Source organism: Peromyscus maniculatus, chromosome 15, assembly GCF_049852395.1.
Source record: "Peromyscus maniculatus bairdii isolate BWxNUB_F1_BW_parent chromosome 15, HU_Pman_BW_mat_3.1, whole genome shotgun sequence".
NCBI lineage: Eukaryota > Metazoa > Chordata > Mammalia > Rodentia > Cricetidae > Peromyscus > Peromyscus maniculatus.
Window position 1 is genome coordinate 47304777 of NC_134866.1, and position 23760 is coordinate 47328536.

Below are 23760 nucleotides of genomic sequence, written 5' to 3' on the forward strand. Positions count from 1 at the left end.
TCTGTGGAGAAGAAGAAGAAACCGGGAACATGGCACTGGATTTTAAAGGCTGGGCGTGCACAGGTCACGTCACTACTCCATGCATGTGTGTAGATCACATTGCACGCTTAGTCGCCATGAAACATCACGGGTCCTGGTCACACAAGACGCCTTGACCCAGAAATGGCTATCTTGACCTGAAACTGGCTAGGTGGAAGTGTGCAGGTCCGCCGGGCACCCTGGTTATGAGAGATGCCCTGACCCGGAAATGGCTATCCTGACCTGGAACTAGCTAGGCGGAAGTGTTGTGAACCCTTCATAAACTACACAACAATTAATTACTAAATGTTTATAAAGACCTAGAAGAAAAGGATTGGAAGGTTTACAAACTTTGTAACAGTTGAGAAGGTAGGGGTGCTAACTTCCCTAATTTGATTATCCTATAGTGTGTGTATGTGTGTGTGTATGTGTGTGTGTGTGTGTGTGTGTGTGTGTGTGTGTGTTAAATTATAATACTTCACTCCGTAAGTACAAAGATTGTAATCTAAGTCTAAAGTAAGAAATCAGGGGCTGGAGAGAAGGCTCATTTGGTGTTCTAGTTAGCTTCTGTTGCTGAGATAAACACCATGACCAAAAGCAGCTTGGGGGGAAGACAGGATTTATGTCATCTCACTCATCCTGGTGACAATCTGAGGGCAGTCAGGGCAGGAACTCAAGAACAGAGGCAGGAATGCACTTTCGCTGGCCCGCCCGCCCTCCCTCTCTCTCTCTCTCTTCCTCCCCCCCTCTCTCCCCCTTCCCTCTTCTCTCCTCCCCCCTCCCCCGTACTCAAATTGCTTTCTTCTACAACCCTGGACCACCTGCCCAGGAGTGGCACAGTGGGCTATGTTCTTCCACATCAATCATTAATCAAGAAAACACCCCACAGACATGTCCACAAGGTCAATCTGATGAAGGCCCCCCCAAATACCTCCAACTCATGGGACTGGCAAAGCCTTCCTGGGATCTGTGTGTAGATGTTGGCAGTGTGTGCAGAAAATGTCAACCAGAACGTCCTCCTCCCAGATGTTTGCAGCCTGAGACAGTTTCCCTATAGAGACCCCCTACTGAGATGAGCTAACCCTGCGTCTTTGTTCAGCTATGTATAAAAACCCTGCCTCCTCATCAGGCTGTCTACAATAAACCTGGCTCCTTGATTCAGACTATGGAATAAACACGCTGAGGTGTCAGACTGTTGCTGATGCATCTCCATCAGAGCACATGGCTCACCTGATCGCACCTTTTCTGCATGTATGTCCTGCTGTTTCTCCATTCCTCACGGCCCCAGTTAGGTCTATCCTGAGCTGTGCAGGTCACAGCAACCTGCATCAAAAAGAATGAGGTGGAATAGCAATCCAAGAAAATTTCTGTTATAAACCTAGGGCTTCCACAAGCACACAGGCACCTGCATGCACACATGTGCCTACACACATGCAAACACACACACACTTATGCACACACGTGTGCCACTCATAAACACACATTAAAAATAAACCGCTCAGAATAATGTTTGACTAGTATCTGAGTATCCTTTGACTCAGTCAAGTTGCCGTATAAAATGAACTGTTGTAGCCACATAGTTCTCAATCTAAAGTACATAGACCTTTCAGTAATTACCAAACACTTGCTAGGTATTGTGATGAGGCATTTTGCACATATAATTGAGGTCCCAAATCCATTATCTATCATACTAAAGCTAAAACATGAGGCTGGCTTCATCACATGACCACTTGTGAGAGGAAACAGTGCTTTCTAGTTGGTCTTAGAGCTGAGGTCAAAGATTAATAAAAGAACTGAGTTCCTAAAACCTAAATGAGTTACAAGCAGAAAGACTGAGCCATGAGCCACAAGGAAACAGGAGATGTCTGTGTGAATAAGAAGGAATGTGAAGGGTTACAGATTTTATTATGCTCCAAATCACGAAGGTGGCTTATGATTCAATTTTTTTTTTTTTAATTCTATACACAGAGGTACCTAGATTCCATAGCCGGTTTATGGTTTTGACTATGGCCTCCACCAATCTCTGCCTGGATAATACCTTGACTTCAGTTCTTGATCCCCAATACTCTTAGCAGAGGCAGTCACACCAGAGCAGATCACTGACCAGGGAAGCAGAGCCGTTATATGTATTGTAGAAAACCCATTGAGGACATTGTTTAAAATCCATTAGGCTCATGTCACTTCTTGTGTGACAATAGAGAACTGATACACATTTTATAGGAAAAAAAAACTCTCCAGTGTTTGTGATAGCCGCAACACGACAGAAAGAATAAAAGGAAAGTCAATATTTAATGAGTGACTAGCTATAAGGGGTGGGGGTAGGGGAGGGGCATCAAAGATGGCTTCAAAGCTACTGCAAGGCTGGCAGAAAGATTGAGCCACAAGCCACAAGGAAACAGGAGATGTCTGTGTAAACAAGAAAGAATATGAAGGGATACAGACTTTATTATGCCCACAGTCACCAAGGTCATTTATGATTCAATTTTATGAATTCCATTCATAGATGTACCTAGATTCCATAGCTGGTTTATGGTTTTGACTCTTGCTATCGGTTTCAGATACCTATGACAATCACTAACTTCTAATATCAATGAAACTCTCACCCTGGAAGCCAAGGATAAGGTATTGGTGATCACAGCCAAACATCTGTTATTGCTAGCGCATGATCTCAGTATTCTCTACTTTGCCTGCCTATGCTTGTTATAAGCAACATATATGCTGGTATTTGAAAATTCACCATAGTCATTGACTCTGATCCTTATAATGTCACAGAAGTCAGGAGAAGTTGGATTTAGAGTTGGTGAGATGGATTCATTAGTACGCACACTTGCTAGACAAGCCTTCGGACCAGAGTTCAAATCCCCAGTATTCACAGGAAAAGCTGGGCACAACAGTGATATCCATAAACCCAGCACTGTCTAGGGGGATCTTTGTGACGTGCAGGCTACTGGCCTAGTTCCAAGTTTAATGAGACACTCTATCTCAAAGAAATAAGATAAAGAGTGATAAATAAAGCAGGACATTTGACTTTCTCTGGCCTCTATAGGTATGCACATGAGCATGAGCACCTGCATATACATGTCCACATGTACCACATAGATACACTGTATAGGCCCAAACATTTTTAAAGATCAAAGAAGTTGGAGTTTAGACCTCCAACATTCGATTGCCAGTGAGACATCAAAATAAAGATAACCCATAGTCGTTCGTGTACATTTGCCTAAGAGGTGAGAGTGCAGCTGGAGAAATAGAAGCCAAAGAGACAGTTCAGACATGGAGGGAGGAAGAACAGGGACTCGGCCAGTGTTCTGCTTCAGACCCTGGTGTCTGCTCTTTGGACTCGGTCCCCTGGCCCTCACTTCTACGCTGCTTCACTGTGTATCTAGGCTTATCTGCCTACCCCAGCTTGCCCTGTGTCTGTGACAGTTCTAATACGGGACTGTCCTTCTTTTAAGCATCCCTGGAGGCTCAAGCATGGCACAGCTATCGAAGGCCTCCTTGCTCTTAAAGGCACGAGATTGGAGTTTTGCTTTCTGTGGAATTACAGCCCCTGATCTATGATAGAACTTCCTGGTTGTTGAGGAACAGTGAAAGGGTGCATCCCAGAATTAGTAGATCGTTTGTTTGAGTCACGGCCTCTGGCTTAGGTCTGAAAGAAACCTGCCATGCTACTTAAAATCATCTAGATTTTTTTTTTTTTTTTTTTTTGGTTTTTCGAGACAGGGTTTCTCTGTGTAGCTTTGCGCCTTTCCTGGGACTCACTTGGTAGTCCAGGCTGGCCTCGAACTCACAGAGATCCACCTGGCTCTGCCTCCGGAGTGCTGGGATTAAAGGCGTGCGCCACCACCGCCCGGCAAAATCATCTAGATTTTAAAAAGCTTCATCACAAACAGTCCCTGAATAGCAAACACACTTGATGTAGCTGAGGGGAAAAAAATCATTTCACAAAAGGAGAAGGTTCTGGGAAGGCCTCTGGCTTCACAATAGACTTGAAAGTGGTAAGGGACTTCCTGCCAGGCGAGATATTTAACAGCAAATTTCCTATTCCTGGCAACAACTGCAGGGGACCCTGGGAGCCCAGGCCCCTGGAGCTTAACTCCGGGCAGGATGGGGTGACGACACCCACACTAGACGCTGAAATGCTTTGGTGTTCAGCAGCACCAAGCTAGGAAGGGGATGAAACTGAGATGGGGAGGCCAGGGCACTTAGGGAACAAGGAAGGCCTGTGAGCTGGGGCTGGGGGAGGGTGTGTGTGTGTGTCAGGCTCACAAAGGCAACAAGCACCTTTGTGTTCCTCCCAACACTGTGGCCCTTCTATCCTTTCAGAGCCATGTAGCTGACACTCGCTTGGGCGTGAAAACAAAAACATCTTACACTTTTGTCCTTAGTGATAATGATTACTTTATGGTGTATTTTTCTTTGACTTGTTCCCTCTGCCTCCTCTCTTCCCTCCCCTGCTTCCTGCCACCCTCCACCCTCCCTTCTTGCTTCTCTTCCTCTCTCATCTGTTTTTGTTCCTTCTCAAAGGTTCCAATGATAATTCCAATGGTATGCTGACCGTGCGATTTAATTATATAAAATACTTTGAAATTTATACATCTTCTGTATATAAAAAATAATATGCAGTTTTTAAAATTACATTAACTAATTAATTATTGGAGGGATACACATGCCATGGAGTTCAGAGGACAACGTTCAGGACTCGGTTCTCTCCTTCATCATGTCCCAGTGATCAAACTCAGTTTATCAGACTTGTTAGTAATCTCTTTGCTCACGGAGCCCTCACATGCCTTTTGTTTGTTTATTTATTATATGTGTAACTGGACGGAGAAAGAATAAAAGAGTTCTATTGAACCAATAAAACACAGTGTTTGGTTTCAGCATTGACTAGCCAGATCATTTGTGGGGCTCTTCCTTTTATTTAAAACTAAAGAGACTTCCCAGACACTGAAACCTGCTTGACTGCATTTTCTTCAGGTAGCTTTGTCTGAAAAGCGCTAATTGGCTGAATCCTGGAATTGACTGACAGGCAAGTGGTTTGACTGTTGTTCCAGTAAGGGGTTGATGGGGGCCAGCCTCTGGAGATCTCACCCAAAGTTCCCCTCTAACGTGTCTCTACAGGAAGTCCCGGCTTCAGGTCCTGGGACCAGCCCCTCCGGGGAGACCACAGGAGTGATGTGATTATCTGACCTCTTCCCACAGGCTGAGGACTGGAGATCTCGGTCAAACAACATCAGAAGGACCAGGGCAGGGATGCTGGGAGACAATGGCTCCTGCCTGTTCAGTGCTCCAAGCTGACATGACCAGAAGTAGCAGGAATGTTGGATGAAGCCCATAAGGAGTGTTGAGTGAGGTCTTCGGACTGGGCCGGGAACAGTCTAAAGAAGACAGAATCAGACGTGTTATATGAGGAAGGTGCCAGGCAGAGCCCGGAGTAACTATAAAGCTCAATGCACACACCAGACCCAAGTTTCATAAGGGGCTTTTACAGAATCAGAAACCATAACTGCATCTACTAATTTTGCCTGAAAAAAAAACAAAAAAAAAAAACTATACCTCAAACTGGCTGTGCTGCTTGCTATGAGCTGTGGGATGTTGTACCCAAAAGGATTTGGAATATGGAAAGTCTATTAAGTGGCCTAGTACTTATACTTGCAAGGAAGAAAGAGACGTGGGTGGTGGGTAAAGAGGTGGAGGACTCTTTAAAAGTAGTGGGGAGCAGCTCACAGTCAGGAATGGGGGTACCCACCTGTAATCCTAGCACTTAGGAAGCTGAGGCAGGAAGTTCATGAGCCCAGCGAGTTTTGACTTCCTCTGGGTAATGGCCTCGCACTTATCTTTTGGCACAGTTGCTCCGAGTCTTTGGATTACATCAGAAGCCCTGGAGGACTTGTTAGAACAGGTTACTGGGCCCTGCTCCCAGAGTCTCTGATTCAGAACAACTTCCTTGGGGCCTGAGACTGTTTCCAAGAAGTTTCCAGGTGACTGTGGTGATGAAAGTCTGGGAACCACATGCTAAGAACCATTGCTTTAAAAGCATATTTTGAGAATATGTATGATAAAATGATACAATGTCCAAGGCACACTTAAAAGCAATGTAGTGGAAGGAACATGGGTAGGGACAGAAATAAAAGATGATTGATGAATTAATCACTGTTGGAGCGAGATGACAGGTACATAAGGGGTCACTATTGTTCTTCTGTCTACTTTTACATTTGAATTTTCTGTTTAAGATTGATATACATCTGCAATTCCAGCTAAAGCATGAACGTCTTGAATTCAAGGCCGGCCTGGGAATCTTATGGAGACCTTGAAATGTAAAATCGGCTGGGGAGATGGTTCAGTACATTATGGCACAGTCATGCTAACACACACACACACACACACACACACACCACACATATAAATAACAGATAGATGGATAGTGCAGGGGATGTTGCTCAGTAGTAGAGCCCTTGTATGCTATACATTCAAGAGCTATGCATTTTATTTGTTATTTTGTTAAGCAATGTTTTCTTCTGTAGCTCAGGCCGCCCCAAATTCACAACCTCTTGTATTAGCCTCCTGTATAATACTATGAATCACACACATGGGCCTGTCCTTCCAGACCCAGCATCATTGTATGTAGCCTGGCCATTGAATGTCACCACCACACTCCAGTGTGCCTGGAGGCTAGCCACACAGCCCTGCACCCTCCTCCCATTGCCCATCTGCAAGGAAATGTGGGCAGGAATTCTTCAAGCGAAAACTACCATACACTCTCCTTGTGACCAGGGAGAGACTCCAGCGGAGCATGGGCTCTCTATTCTATGAGTTCTAGGAGACATTTCCCCCTGAACTGTGGGGCACAGGCGTCTTTTCTTCTCTGCCAGGTGTTGAGGAAGAATGCATGCTATTGGTTTCTCACTCCTATTTCCACATGGAGAGACTCCACTTAGAGCAGTGGTTCCCAATACATTATTGGTCAGGTAGGAAACATCAAGCCCGCTACCTACCTTCTTCCTCCATGTATTGTGATGTAATGGTCTTGACATTTGGCCTGGATTTGGAATCCCTAAATGATACATTATACTATCCAGTTTAGTCTGAGAGCCAGTTTCCTAAGTCAGGGCTTCTGCGACTCTTTCCAGTTGTGACCCCTTTTGTCCCAAGAAACTCTTACTCAACCCGGGTATAAAGGTATATAAAATGCACATACAAGTCAGTTATGGCAGAAAATCATAAATAGATTTATTCCCAAACAATGATTTGGTTTACATAGACTTTTACTGCTTATTTAAGACAAAATAAAAGTAACATACTAGTGAGATGGACTCTCAACTTTCTTTTGCACTATTAATGGACTCAACAAGCACCTGTTGAACGTTTGCCCTGTACAGGGCTATGCTGACCTGGGGAGGGAGAATTTTCAGCCATGAGTGCATGAGGTTAAGGTTTGGTTATCATATAAACATTGCCTTTGTATTTCAGCGTATTGGCCTTCTCCAAGAAGCTGATCCTGGGAAATTTCCACACCTCTAGCTCTCCATTGACTTTCTGTGGTCTTAGCCTCATCTCTGTACCACGTGCATCATAGTTGTGCTCCGGGTTCCGGGACAGCGGTTACTAATTCTTTCCAGTCTTGAGGAATAATCCTATTACAAGTTGACCAGGAGTTTAACATTTGCTTTACAAATGGAGAATGTATGCCATTAAATACTATAGCCTCCTTAAAGGTTATTATTATTATTATTATTATTATTATTATTATTATTATTATTATTATTTACATCCCAACTGCAGTTTTCTGTCCCTCCTCTCTTCCCAGACCCTCTCCCTAACTCCCCTCTGTCCCCCATCCACTCCTCTTCCATTTCTATTGAGAAAAGCGCAGGCCTCCCATGGATATCAACCAAACATGGCATGTCAAGTTGCAGTAAGATTAGGCACCTCCTCTAGTATTAAGGCCGGACAATGTGACCCAGTATGAGGAATGGGGTCCCAAAAGCTTGCAAAATAGTTATAGACTGTAACATATGTGCAGAGGGCCTAGGTTAGTCCCATGCAGGCTCCCTGGTGTCAGTTCAGCCTCTGTGAGCCACCATGAGCCCAAGTTAGTTGATTCTGTGAGTTTTCTTGTGGTTTCCTTGACCTCTCTGGATCCTACAATCCTTCCTTGCAGCGGGAAGGATTTTAAACAAGACACATAGTCCTGCTCTATAGACTCTAACAGTCTTACTGGGGAAGATAATATGAGCTGGGTGATTATATATTTAAATCAATATGGTGCAGATGCTCCAAAGGGAGCACATTGGCTTCTAGGAAGACATCAGGGATTGTTTCTGGGTAGCAGGGAAATGGCATCCCTAAAAATATGAACTGAGCTATAATATCTAAGAAATTGGTTGGAATTTCTCAGGCCAAGGAATGGGTTTTTATGTCACTGGGGGAGGCAGGGGACAGCCTGAGAGGGTGGGGTGGAGGAGGCAGCCTAGTGATCAGGGCCATACACAAGCACAGAGAGAAGCTTACACCAGCTGAGAAACCAAAGATCAAAATGAACCCTAACTGTGGCTGCCAGGCTGGGCAGAGGCTGCCTCTGGGGGACTTGAGGGCAGTCCTTTCTCCATCCCCACCCCAGGGTAACAGAAAGCTATTAAAGGGCTTGCACAGAGAGGCATAATTAGGTCTGTATTTTAAACTGCAGATTGACTAATGGAGAAGACTGGCTGGAGCAAGGGAGGATGCTAACCTTCCAGCTGGAAGACTGCAGCAATGCAAGAGGCTGGCTGGCACTCCGCACACCCTAGGGCGGTGCCTGTGAAACATCCCTGTCACTTCCTGTCACTGAACAAGCACACACCCATTCTGTGGCTTCCTAAAGATGTCTACAAACAACAGTAAGGAATCTAACTGAAACGTCTTCCTAAGCTCTCCATCCTAGCGCCCCACCCCACCCCATTTCCTTCTTTTATGCCTACCAGGGAAACGCAGTGATGAGACTGAGCTGGACCTGAGAGTTTGGAAACACAAAGGAATATACACGAACATCAAAAGCCTTCATAAGTGGAGTGGAGATGGATGGGAGGAGGGAAAGAGAGGGCGTGGGGACTTGAAATTAATTTGAGTCTTTGGAGGGGAGGAGTGTTGGGGCGGGGGAGAGGAGGGAGATGTCTCCACACATCATTCTCCACTCACTCCAAAGGGTCTGCTCCTCGGCTGCTGTAAGATACGGCCCTAGGAAGACTTAGAAATAAGGAGTGGCTGTCATAGCAAGTGGACAGCAGCAGGGAACACCTGAGAACTGCAGGGAGGTGGCACAGGGGCTTTGTGGGAGATGGGGAATTTAGCAGCGATAGCAAGCTCAGAGGCAGTCCGAAAACATGCTGTTTCTTTAAAAGCATGTACAGAGCCAGGGTAGTGGCGCAGCCCTGCAGTCGAGGCACTTGGGAGGCTGAGACACAAACGTCTCTGTAGCTGGAATTTTTCCTGTATCTCTCCCGGTCCTGCAACTGCTCCGAACCAAGTAAACACACAATTACAAATTGCATGGTCATGGCCTATGGCTCAATTTCTTTCTAGCTAGCTCTTTTAACTAAACTCAGCTTATTTATATTAATCTGTATGTCACCATGTGTTCTGTGGCTTTACCTGTGTGCCATTACACACTGCTCCCTGGACCAGGATGGCCTCTCCTATGCCTCTGCCTTTCTTCTTCCTGTCTCTCTCCTGGACTTCCTGTCTGCCTCTAAGCTGCCTTGCCATAGGCCAAACAGCTTTATTTATCAACCAATCAGAGCAACACATATTCACAGTATACAGAAAGACATCCCACAGCAGATCTCCAATTTAGAGCTAGCCTGAGCAACATAGTGAAGATCTGTCTAGATGAATAAATAGCCAGTGTGGTTGTGTGTCGCTGGCACTGTGCCTTGGGTCTTGCTATCCCTGACCCGGGAGCAGGGGATGAGTAGATGTGGAGGCAATGACACAGACTCCAGGAGGTTGCAAGCAAGCTCATTTATTAAACAAAAGGCTACGATATATATATATAAAATGTTATGTTTATTATATTATATTTATTATATTATATTATTGTATTATTATATTATATTGTATTATATATTATATTATATTATATAAGATATATATATATATATATATATATATATATATATATATATATATATATATATGGCTTTTGGGTGGACTTCTGCTTCTAGTTGCCATGGCGTTTCTTGGTTGGCCCTGGGCAGCACACCATCATTTTCCGGTTTGGAGCCTATGGGTCAGGTTTCCTCTGGCCAGAGTGCTCACTGCGCTTGTCACAGCTCATTGTTCGTTTAAGGCGTGGCCCAATGCTTCGACCTTACCCACCTCAGTGGTGTACGCCCCCACAGTCCCTCATGGTCATCGTCTCCTGTACATAGCGAACTTGGGGCCAGTGTAGGTTACATGAAGCACTGTCTCAAAAAACAACCACGGCACATACAAAGCTGAGTGTGTGCTGCACACACTATTCCAGGGGTTGGGACAGGAGAATGTCTTGAGCTCAAGAGTTCAAGACCAGCCTGGGCAACATAACAGGACTGTATCTCAGAGATAAATAAGTAAAAAACTAACTAACTAGCTAAATAAATAAATAAATAAAAGCATATGCAATTATTGGGCTAGAGAGGTGGCTCAGAGGGTAAAGTTCTTGCTATGGGAACTCAGATCCTCTACACCCACATGGAAGCTGGGGCACAGCAGCACCAACCTGTAATCCCAAGGCTAGGGTACCAGAGACAGGTGGACCTCAGGGGCTCACTGGGCAGCCAGTCTAGACAAAATGGTAGTCTGGGTCCAAAAAATAGGGTGGAGAGCAGCAAAGAAAGATATCCAAAGTCATCTCTGGCCTCCAAACACACATGAACAGGTAAGCATGTCACCTAACGTGTATACATGCATAACACCATTAGAAACATACAATTCCTAAGCTATGTGAAAATATCCTAAGATATTTAAAAGTTAAAACTTGCTTTGTCTGCAAATCAATCCTAGCATTAAGTGAAGAGTGTAGTGGCATTGAGTGCATTTGCTCTGCTGTGCACTGCTCCAGAGTTCCCCAGAACGCTTTGTTTCTTTCTTCTCAGCCCTCTCTCTGTATCTTATTATCCATTGTTAAAAGACACAATTACGACATACTTTACAAGTTTTGTTTGTTTGCTGTAGGTACCGGGATGTGAACCCAGGGCCTCATACACTCTCTAAAGATATTTAATATCTCAGTACTCTACTCCAGAGCGAGGCCGCTCTTGAGTCCGTGAAATGAAGTGCTTTGAGAACAGAGCAGAGGAGGCTCGTCTGGGAGTCATGAAAGGGCTATAGAAATAAAGCCAAAGAATGAAGATCAAACTGGTCATTTCAAGTTGCCTTCATTATAAGGCAGGTGCAGGGAGATTTAACAATAGAGAAATAACCCATTGGTTAATGCCTAGTCACTTCAGGTTACTTTTTTTGCCCCCTTTGGGAGATCTTACAGTGCAGTCCAGAATGCCCTCAAATGCTATCTTCTACTTCTCAAGTTCTAGGCTCATAAAGCTCCTCTAGGCCAAGGAAGCCATCATTTTAGGTAGGAGACAGATAGAGGGAACTTCACGCCAATGGATACTGGCCTGCTGGAGATAGTTGGCTCTCTTTCTAATCCTGATTTCTCTGGGCAGATAGATAGTTTGCTTTGAGCTTGTGGGGTGGACCAGGGACACACATGGCACACATACATACACATTCTGCCAACACTTATACCCATAAAACAAAAATAAAGATTTAAAAAAAAAAAAACTTGAGGCCAAATAATGGCCTCCTGTATTTATTTATTTATTTATTTATTTATTTATTTATTTATTTATTTATTTATTTATTTATTTGCGTGTGTGTGTGTGTGTGTGTGTGTGTGTGTGTGTGTGTGTGTGTGTATGCAGGTACCTGCAGAGGGCAGAAGGCGTTGGATCCCCTAGAGCTGGAATCATAGGTTATGAGTCATCCAACATGGTTAAGGTACTGGGAACTGAACTCTGATCCTCTGAAAGAGCTGCAAGCACTCTGAACCACTGAGCCATCTCTCCAGCCTGTAATATTTATTTAAGATTTTCTTGTTCATAACCTTAAAGAAACAGACTTTTTTTTTCTAGTCCTATAGTCTACTTTAATTTCTGAACTTTGGGACTTTTTTTATTTGTTCGACCCTCGGTGGATTCAGAGTCGCTGTGGACTCAACAGTTCCTTTCTACACTGGGACTCACCTCAGCCCAGTAATCCTTACCGGGTGCTATGGTTTGGGTCTGTGCTCCCCAAAGATCTATATGTTGAAGGTCTGATTTCCTGGGAGGGAGCAGTACTAGGAGGTACAGCGGACTTTTCAAAGCCCGTAGGTCCTTGGGGGCGTGCCTTTGAAAGGATCGTGGAGTCCAGTCTCTCTGGGATTCCTGGCTTGAATCATAAGTAGTTTGCTCTGCCATGCACTCCTGCTGTGACATGCCATCCTTGCCAGAGTGCCAAAGCCTTATCTTAGATGGGAACATCCAGAGCCATCAGCCAAAATAAACCTTTCTCTTTGCAAGTTAATTGCCTCAGATATTGTGTCATGACTCACTAGCTGACTGATCTACCAGGGTCTTTTATCTCTGCCGGGCTAAATGCCCCATACTTGAGGTAATGCTACCTTTCCAAAGGTACTACTAGGGAGCAGACAAGGGTTTACTCTGCCTTAGCACCTCAGGTATCTCCCAGCATCTTCAGATCCACTCTTCATCTGCCCACACAGATAAGCTGCCTAGGGGGAAGACTGAAAAAAGGATGGAGGCTGTTTCCTTCAGACATTAGGCATAGGAGATCTTGGCACACCCAGCCCTTAAATGGGATGCATCCATCAAATCCCTCCCCTCAGAGCTCAGGGAACTCAACAGAAGAGGAGACAGAAATAATATAAGAGCCAGGGGGGACAGAAGACACCAAGAAAATAAGGCTTTCTAAATCAACATGAGCAAAACTCACATGAATTCACAGAGACAATAGCAGCATGCACAGAGCCCGCCCAGGTCTGCACCACGTCTTTGGCTTTTATATTATGGCTTCTAGTGTTTGTATGGGATTCCCGAGCATTTGAGTGAGTAGGTCCCTGACTCATGTGCTTTCTCTTGGGCTCTTTTCCTTCTGTTGGTTTGTCTTGTTCAACTTCAATGTGATAGTTTTTGTTTGTTTGTTTATCTCATTATATTTTATTGTGTTATATTAAAAAATGAATGAATGAATGAATGAATGAATGAATTTAACCTAGTCACCAGGGCAAAGGTTAACAACGGTATTGTCATTTATGCCTCCTGAGAGAGGGAAAACTGATTTTTGCCCCCAGTGGAGTGACACTGGGTACATAAACCACTTTAGGGAAGATCTCATGTCCAGGAGTAATTGACCAACAAGTAATGGACTCCACAGTTGCTTTTTGTTGTTGTTGTTGGTGGTGGTGGTGGTGGTGGTGGTGGTGTGTGTGTGTGTGTGTGTGTATGTATGTGTGTGTGTGTTTGTGTGTGCTTTTGTTTGGTTACAGTTTGGTGGAATTGGGGGCATATTTTGTTTTCTAGGATTTGGTTTCATTGGTTTCATGGGTTGTTTTTTGAGAAAGAACTTAAAGCTCGGTGAGTAGGGAGGAGGAAAGAGTCTGGATGAACTGGGGTGAGGGAAGAATATGACCAAAATATATTTAAATTAAATTTTTTTTCTGAGGTAAGGTTTCTCTGTGGAACTGCTCTGGCTGTCCTGGAACTCACTCAGTAGTAAAAATTATTTTAAATAATAATAAATGTTTAAAATAATAAATGTTTAAAGAAATGAATAAGTGAAGACGTAAAATGGTTAGATTAACACAAATTCAGAAAATGTTATTTCAACTATAAAATGAGATTGTTTTTACTTGGTTTTCTTTTTAATATTTTTTTTAGTTTGATTTCTTTTTTTTTAAAGTTTTATTTATTTATTTATTTATTTATTTATTTATTTATTTATTTATTTATTATGTATACAGAAGAGGGAGCCAGATCTCATTACAGATGGTTGTAAGCCACCATGTGGGTGCTGGGAATTGAACTCAGGACCTCTGGAAGAACAGTCGGTGCTCTTAACCTCTGAGCCCTCTCTCCAGCCCTCTTTTTAATATTTTATAACAAAAAATATAAACTAAATGTTTCTTCAAAAAAAAGATGCAGGTTGTTTCTGATGGGAATATGCTGTACATATATCATGTAGTTAACGTTGGCAACAGCACTAGCGCTAGATGGTGGCCAGTCTGGTTTTGAACCTCTCAACACGAGGGTCAAGTAAACTATTTTAGACTCAATATTGCAAGTCATGTTGCTCCCAGAAACACAATGAAAGGGATAAAATGAAAGTAAAACCAGCTCCTGGTAATCATTTTCTACTTCTTGAGTTTTCTATATTTTCATTCAAAAGTTTCCCATTTTCTTTTTTAATATTTGGAGAAAATAAAAAAACAAAAACAAGATTTCGTGAGTGGTGTTCCAGAGAGCTGTGTGCTACACACTTCATAGGGATACCACTGAAATCCCCACAATTCCTCTCCTTGCTTATAAATCTGAGTTAGATGTGAAGAAAAAAAAGCTCACAAGAGAGGTTTGTTTGGGTATCAGTCAATAATGACATTTGGAGGCCGGGCGTTGGTGGCGCACGCCTTTAATCCCAGCACTCGGGAGGCAGAGCCAGGCGGATCTCTGTGAGTTCAAGGCCAGCCTGGGCTACCAAGTGAGCTCCAGGAAAGGCGCAAAGCTACACAGAGAAACCCTGTCTCGAAAAACCAAAAAAAAAAAAAATAATAATAAAAATAATGACATTTGGATTTCTGCCCTGAAATATGCGATTATTCACCCAACATGGATGAGCAGACAGAAATTAGCCTCCGGGTATCCAAATCAGGTTTGGCCAAGCAGTTAATTTGCTGCAATTATGAAATTCTTTGGCTTCTCATGATGGCGATTCCCAGTCTGCAAGGTTACATCATCTGCCTGAGCAGAATTTCCTCCTTACCTCTGACTAACAGAATCTAATCTTATCAGAGAAGATGGCTTACCAAGCTAGAAAACCACGATTCCCAGTTTCCCTGGTAACCAAGGACAGTCATGAGGGACTCCTGACCACTGAGAGGCAGCGGAGGCTGCCGTGCAGGACTCCTGGAAAATCCGGTTAACTCGAGAACAGACTCACAGTCTGTCTTGTCTGGACCCCAGCACTGACACGGATAAGGACGTTCTTTCTCTGCGCTTGTCCTCTGCCGAGCACTTGGTTTCATAGCATCCTGCTGTGGAGCGGCACATGATAACCACTTCCTGTTACTCCCAACTGCTTCCTTTGAAGGAAGCAGTTAAATGGTGTCAGGGAGCCTCAGGCTTCCTGTGCAGAGTTTTATCCAGGGCCTCTCCTAACCGCGCTGATCACGTCATTTCTCTGACCAGAGCCTTCAGGGGTTCCCAAGGAACCTTCTCCTCTCTTTCCCCTCGTCTCCCCATTTCCCCTTTTCTCTCTTTTGACACAGTGTTGCTGTGTCCTCCGGAAACTTGTGGTCTTTTCCCTTGTCTCCCGAATGCTGGCATCACAAGCATGCACCACCAAGCCCAATAGGAACATTACTGTAACAAAACTGTCAACTTAGGAAAAGGTTCTAGTGTATTGGATACAAAATTTTGACTTGGTGCCTGGCGGCTGTGGCATAGGCCTTTAATCCCAGCACTCGGGGAGGCAGAGCCAGGCAGATCTCTGTGAGTTCGAGGCCAGCCTGGGCTACAGAGTGACATCCAGGACAAGCGCCAAAACTACCCGTAGAAACTCTGTCTCAAAAAAAGTTTTTTGGTTTTTTTGTTTTGTTTTGTTTTGTTTTGTGTTTTTTTAAACTTGGCAACATGTAGCCTGCCTTGGTTTTTACTTAATTTTTATGTAGGCCTCTTTTCCTGCCCACCGTATAAACCTCTTAAGATCAGGATCCACAAAGAACAGTTTAAAGTTTATTCGAGACTAGAGATGTGCCTCAGTTGATAGAGTGTTTGCCTACCATGCACACATACAGCGGGCATGGTGCTGCATGCTTGTAATCCCAGTGCTCGGGAATATATATATATATATATATATATATATATATATATATATATATCCATCCATCCATATCCATCCTCAGTCTTGGCAGCAAGCACTTTTACCCGCTGAGCTATCTTATCAGCCCAAGATTTTTTTGTGAATAGCAATAAATACTCAGACACGTGTAAATCTACTGATTTTAAGACCTCCGTTCATTATCTTTGGCTGTTTGGCTGTTTTTCCACATATGCACTGTCCACCTACATCAGTGGTTCTCAACCTGGGGGGTCACAGCCCCCTTCCCATATCAGATACCCTGCATATCAGATATTTACATTATGATTCATAACAGTAGCGAATTTACAGTTATAAAGTAGCAAGGAAAAGAGTTTTATGGTTGGGGGGTGCTGTGGGATGGTCTGTATGTCAAATTGCTCTGATTGGTCAATAAATAAAACACTGATTGGCCAGTGGCCAGGCAGGAAGTAGGTGGGACAAGGAGAGAGGAGAATTCTAGGAAGTGGAAGGCTGAGGCAGGGAGAGACACTGCCAGCTGCCGCCATGACCAGCAGCATGTGAAGACGCCGGTAAGCCACCAGCCATGTGGCAAGGTATAGATTTATGAAAATGGATTAATTTAAGCTATAAGAATAGTTAGCAAGAAGCCTGCCACAGCCATACAGTTTGTAAGCAATATAAGTCTCTGTGTTTACTTGGTTGGGTCTGAGCGGCTGTGGGACTGGTGGGTGAGAGAGATTTGTCCTGACTGTGGGCAAAGCAGGAAAACTCTAGCTACGGGGTGTGTGGGGGGGGGTGTCACCACAACATGAGGAACTGTATTATAGGGTCGCAGCCTTGGGAAGGTTGAGAACCACTGACCTAGAGGAACAGCTAACACTTGCCTTCCTTATTCTAAAGGTATTTTAAAGTAAAATCAGACAACTGTCGATCACACCCAACACAACACACACATGCATCAGTGTGTACACGTACCTTTACAGTAAGAACTTTCCAAAAGTCTGGCTGAGATTGTACTCAGTATTCATTTCGTACATCATTTAATATCTATGCCACATTCAGTTAAACAGCTGCTATTTAAAGATCCTTTTATAATTGGTTTGTTCAAATCTATATTGAATACTGGATTGTTAAAATTTAGGTCTTTCTTAGTTTACTAGAACTCCCTTGCACGCCTCTATTTTCGTTTCTTTTGGGTGGTACTGGGGATGGAGGCCAGGGCAGGCTGCACAGGTCCTCTGCCACTGGGGTCCCTAACCCTCTTTTTCTTTTGACTTTCTTTCTTTAAAGGTCATTCTTGGTGAATAAGGTGGGCCACTTGTCTTATGAAATCCCTATACTTTAACACATTATATCTGGCTGACGGAATCAGCCTAGTGTCTTCTAACATCTTCCTCTATCCACAGTATTATTATTATTATTAATTAATTACTATTATTGTAGCTGATTTAGAAACAGACATTTAGGTTCAACTACAAAACACAACCTGGGGCAGGAAGATTTCATAGTACAATAGCATGTTAAGAGACACATAAGCACTTCAGCCTCTCACTTTCATTGGCATTGAGATGATCTCTGGGTTCAGTCTGCACCAGCCCCAGTCACCATTCCCAGCTTCCCCATCAACCTCCCATCAACTGTTTCAACAGATGCAGGCGATCACTACATAGAAACTGTTATTTCAGTCAGGCATGACGGAATTCCTTTTAAGTTTCTTATTTATTTATTCTTATGTGTATAAGTGTTTGCTGGCATGTGTGTATGAGCATAATGGACTTGTCTGGTGCCTATGGAGGCCAGAAGAGAATGTTGGATCCTTTGGAACTAGAGTTACAGACAGTTGTGTGATGCCAAGTATGAACCAAACCAGGTCCTCTGCAAAAACAGCCAGTGCTCTTAAGCACCGAGCCATCTCTCCAGCCCCTTGTTATTTGCAGACATCTGGTCTACTAACCTACTGTCCACTTTGAATTGTATACATCTTACATAATACAAACTAGCCTTCAAATGCCTTAATAATATTTTTTGTAATTGTGAATGGCAGGCCTTTTCCTCCTGTGGCACCTGTCCCGTGCTTCTTCTCTCTGTCCATTCATCTGCAGGGGGGTAAGATATAGGTGGTCCCAATGAACATTTTGAACACTCATGTCCAGTACAGTATTCTGAATATAGCAAGCATATAGTGAAGGTGCCAAGTGCTTTGACTTAGTGACTACTCAGATTTGGAATCTCCTACACATGCAAACAGGAGCAGCTAGATTCCAAAATGAAACATACACACACACACACACACACACACATACACGTGGTGCCACAAATTTATTATAGCACAGAGAACAAAACCAAATTCTCACAACTTCTACAGTCATTAAAAAGTTAACAGAAATAAAGGATAAACAAGAGATATAATCTCATAATTTCCCAAACTATGAAACAAGGTAGTATACTCAATTTAGAATTTTCCTTAAGTATGAAGACAGAAAATTGTAACACCCCATACACATTTAAAAATTTGTATTTATAACATATATATTGGTCCTCAAGGACTCATAGAACTTTTATAATAAACTATACTTAATAGCTGAGCTTTTTGCTTATTAGGCAAGCAAGTTTAAAGGCAACAAAGTCCTGAAAAGTAGGTGAAACCCCATTAGAAGCTCTGTTTGATCAAACACTGCCCACATAAATTCTACAACCAGTGACATTCATTTTGATCTACTCATGTTCACATCTGACTGTCTGTCAATTGTGATCTGTTTTCATATGACATTTCACCTCCCAGCTTTCATTCATAGAACTGAGGATGTGGTATGTCATGCCACAATGCTGCTCTTAGTCCATAGGCATGTCAGACATTTTACATACTTGGAGAAGGGGGGGGGGGATAATATAAGTAGAGAGGAAATCAATCAAAGTTCCCCATCTTGTTTTCTTTTTTCTGTTCTTTTGGGTCTTTGTCCTACTTGAGTCTTTGGGAATTGCTTGTGTAGGTAACTACTTCTACCATACTGTCCCATCGACAGAGTCAAAATAGGAAAACGTGGATCCCTGAGACCTTCACAGTGACAGACTAGTACAGCTGTTGCTATCAGCTCGGCTTGTCTGTTACTTGTTTTTTGTTTTTTGTTTTTTTAGTATGAAAATCTTCCTATTATCCTCTGCTTCTCACCGTAAGCAAATGGAATCACTAAAGGTCACTTAATGGCAAATAACTTTATAAAGTAAGTGAATGTGGAGACAAAGGCATGGTGCTGGGTAATGGATCAGGAGAGAGCAGGCAGAACTTCAGAGTTTACAGTCAATGAAGACTTGGGCTTTGTTGCCAAATGAGCAACACTATGCAGCACACATGACCAAAGCCATCAGTACTGATTTTGAAGTTATTCACACATAAATAGTCCTTCAAAGAGGAAAAGGAAATAATATTGACAGCTTCACAAATGTCCAAGTATTGCTAGGTGGTCCAGGTTTTCCAACAAGAACAAGAAAATTCTAGAAATTAGTATTTTTTTAAAGGGGGAAAGAAAACATTTGCCACATGAATTTCAGCCCTTCACAATATGGCTTACAGGTCTGAAGAAGAAGAAATCCTGGCTAATTCATGATTCTGGAAAATGTTTCTTCATGCGGTGCATCCACAACACTAAATATGTATAATACATAACCATAACGTAGTCTTTGTCTCCCCAAATCTAACAGCCCTTGCTAATGTAACCAAATCTGACCTCAGATACTCCACCACCCACCTCCAGTTGCTTCATAAGTCACTTGGCATAGCAGATATTTGAAAACTGATTTGTGATCCAAAGGCATCTGAGCCAAGCTAGCTAATCACATGAGCATTTAAACGTCTAACACACAGTTAGGCAAGACAATCCTTTTAAACCGACCTATCAGAGAGTGGCATTATACTACAAGGGATTATAACTCTCCCCACTGAATTCCACAGCATTTTTTTTTCATTGACATACCCCGCTCCTTTCAGACATGCACAGTTAACTGTAAAATCAGCAGCAGCAAAGTGTTCATTTAACTTGTGGAAACACATCATCTGGTGTGCAACGTAACATTGCCTTCACCTTAGTGTCAAAGGCATCAGTGTAGAAACCAAAGCACCACTGCCTCCAGCTTATTCGTGTGTTGTGAGGAAACCTCAACGGCAGGACTGGTGGCGACCGCTCAGAAGACCCATTCAAACTACCACTAACGATTTAGAGGGAGAACCTATCAAAACGCCACGTAGGCTTCACCCATGTTAGCACTTTAGATTGGGAACTGAGCCCTGGAGTGAATATAATGTCTTCCGAATACAGGAGTGAACGACAGAGCCAGAAGCCAGTCAGAAGTCTCCACACCAGACAGGAGGAATCGATCATACTCTGTGGATCTCCATCCATGGTCAAAATCGCTAGGTATTTTTCATCTATCCCGGAGTTCCTAGAAGAGTACTATGTTATTTCATACCCTCCTCTCGCTGTAGCAAAATGTATTAAGATCTTTTGATTAGTATGGTAGGCAATAGGAAACCTCCTGGCTGCTCTAGTCTCTTCCACTGAGAAGACTTTATCTGGGAGCTTTGGACTCTCAAAGACCAGGAACCCAAATAACTTATAAAAATACAAGCTCTTGGTTTTGAAAAATATACAAAACGCACTGCATAGGTGAGTATCTCTTGATTGTCAAGGAAGGCAAGATATCAGTCTCAAATGTAAATCCAGGCTGTGCTTGTCTTTTAATGATGCTTTGTTTTGCAGTTTCCATTTTTTATAGTTTTGGGCAATCTTTGACCCTGGGTGTAAGCACGGTACCAAAAGTGGAGAAACAGTAGCAGGAAGATGCATCCGTAACTCATAATGACGTACAGGAAAATTGGGTACTGGTAATTGCAGTCCTCCATGAAGAAGATCTGGCCTATGTGGATGGTGACAAGGATAAACTGGACCTGGGAGATGGGAGAATGAAAAGAAAATTAGGTATGAAAAAAAACCCACTTGGGTTTACGAGTTTTTCAGCCATTCTTAGGTTACATACATGAGCCATGGCAAGCCTGTGAAGGCCAGAGGTTAGTTCTGTCCTTCCACTGTGTGGGTCTCTGGGAGCAAACCCAGGTCTTCAGGTTTGGTGAAAAGCACACTTACCCAGTGAGTCATCTTGCTTCCCCCTCCCACTTGGTACCTTTTTATACCTGAGTAAAGGTCAGTTATGTTCTGGGGGAGTTTTAGAAAAGTAAACCTCTATAAAGAAATAGTACCTATGAGCTAGCTAACCATGATTAACTTTCTTACATCCTTTCTTGTGATATAGCTCTATTGTTATCATCAGCCTTCACTGAAGCAGCCTCACAAACGTCCATGGCTTTCCTGTCCATCAGCTTTGCGTAACTCCCTTCGCTTGGCAAGAGACTAATGAAACCTTGGAAAAAAGAAAGCAGAATCCTCCACACACATGCACGCTTCAGACAAGTGACAAATGGATGTCTAGCCTTCATATTTATGTGCAAACCCTCCCACTTTATTGAAATGTTTATGTTTTCTGAAACGAAGTCTTGGGTAGTATAGGCTGGCTTCAATCTTGTTATGTAGCCGAGCAGGACCTTGAACTTCTGATTTTCCTTCCTCCACCTCCCAAGGGCTGGGACGGCAGGTGTGCACAAGTGTCCTTGGCTCACTTTATTTAAAATGGGCCAAATTTGTTAGATGAAAAAAAAAAAAAAAACTAGTGTAAGATTAGGTATGTAGTAAACATGAAATCTGTGCAAAGGGTATAAATGCAAATATATGCATAAGGGGAAAAGTTGAATGAAAACAAAGACAACTTCTACAGGGAGATGGAATTTTACTAATTTATTATTTTTCATTTATATGGTTTATAACTAAGCAGCTTGTAGGAGCTAAGCAAACTTTCCTCCACTAAGCTACATCCCTGCCCGGTTTATTTTTCTCCCTGTCTTTCTAATTGGGTATTTTAATCCCACACATATGTGCAAAGAACATGCACACATATTATGATCACATATTACTGCACAATGAGAAAAATACTTTAAAGGGAGGCAGCCATGGAGAATAATTGCCAGAACTTCACAGTATTCCGAAGTAAGACTAAAATAAAAGTATGAAACAAAGTGTTCATTTCACTGCTTCCTCCTGGTTGGCCGTGGAGACTGTTGCCAATTTCAGATACAATAGCTAACTGGACAGAACTGCCCTGATCTTCACTGGGGGTCCTCGGAGACTGAAGCAGTAGTCTCTCACCTGAGAACCCCTTTTAGGGCTGTATCCAGTTTCACTTAGCAAGTTGTAGGATTTTACTTGAAAGTCACCAGCAGGCTAGCTAGGCCTCAATTCTACTTCCTCCTTTGGTATCATTGGCAGATTACGGCATCCAATTTACAATATACTTCAACTCAGGAAATAGGAAGATGGCAGAATTCTTTGCATAGAGGGTAATACAACTAAAACAGGCCATTTCGTTCAGTTATTAAGGAAATTATGTACCATATTTTTTTTAGAATGAATTCTGAGGAATTATCTGATCTTAACTCAAGGACTTACTCTTCACACCTGTAACCCTCACAGCACTCTTTACTTATGAGAAGAAAGACAAACTGACCAACATTGGCACTAAATAGGTAAGCACACAGAAATGCCCACCCTTCTTTCCACATTACAGTCCTTCAATGTTGATTCAGAATATTGGAATTTCTACCTCATACTTGGTATTATTCTTATTTGCGGCCATATAACTTTGACATTATTTTGATTATAAACATTGTTTTTGTAGATGCATCTGAGACCATTATAAGAATGAAGATGCTAGCTTAATCATGTGAGACTCTGAGCTACCAAATCTGCTTTATTTTCAGCCGACAGAGCTTCTGACCAAGTGCAAACAGTGACGCATACCCCACAGAAGACAAACATCCTATTTCTTCATAGACGGTTCCAGACTCATCTAGACTCCTAACTCACAGAGAAAACATGTGATTGCAGTTTTGTTTCATATTTAAAAAAAAAACAGTTACTCACAAGCTGTAAAGATGTCAAATGCTTTTTCCACCATAAATACTTCTGGTAGGCTGGTCCCATGGCACACAATCCATAGTAGGAATACATGACTACATGCACAGCTGTATTTAAAAAGGCATGGAACGTTCCCAGACCACCTGAAAGAAAAGAGGTTATTGTTAAATGGCCCCTTGTCCCTTAAAATCAGACACATTTGTCCTAAGATATAAGTATCATCATTTCTCTAATTTTAGTAGGAAGTAGAATACATAGGAAACCTCAGTCCCGTGAAGCAGCCATCAGACTAGTTCAATAGAACAATTAGAACAATGCAAAACAGAAACCTTACAAAATCAGTTAGCATGTAGCCGTTGGTTATGCTTCACCCTTAAAATTCTCCTGCGGTTCGAGTTTACTTTAAAAAAAAAATTAAGTCAATCTCTTAGAAAGGCTACATTGCTTAGTAAGAATCAAAATGTATTTTTAGTGAAGGCTAACATTTATAAGGTGAACACATTCTCTTAATCGTACATGTACAAATTAAGATGTTTCACATACTTAGAACCTACTTATTTCCACACCCACCACCAAGATCGAGACACAGTACTCAACACCAGCAAGG

General features: G+C 42.7%; 1 protein-coding gene across 4 annotated transcripts in view; it reads right to left on the minus strand.

The window, feature by feature from the left end:
• Nucleotides 1-18434: 18434 nt before the first annotated feature.
• Nucleotides 18435-23760, minus strand: part of Elovl7 (ELOVL fatty acid elongase 7) — a 74583-nt gene continuing 69257 nt past the window's right edge. For all 4 annotated transcript variants that reach the window (XM_076551923.1, XM_076551921.1, XM_006994965.4 and 1 more), the window contains exons 7-8: nt 23160-23296; nt 18435-21076 (exon numbers count right to left, since the gene is read on the minus strand). In XM_076551923.1, the coding sequence (XP_076408038.1) occupies nt 20867-21076; nt 23160-23296 (347 nt within the window). In that variant the 3' untranslated portion in view covers nt 18435-20866. The remainder of the gene's footprint in view (nt 21077-23159; nt 23297-23760) is intronic.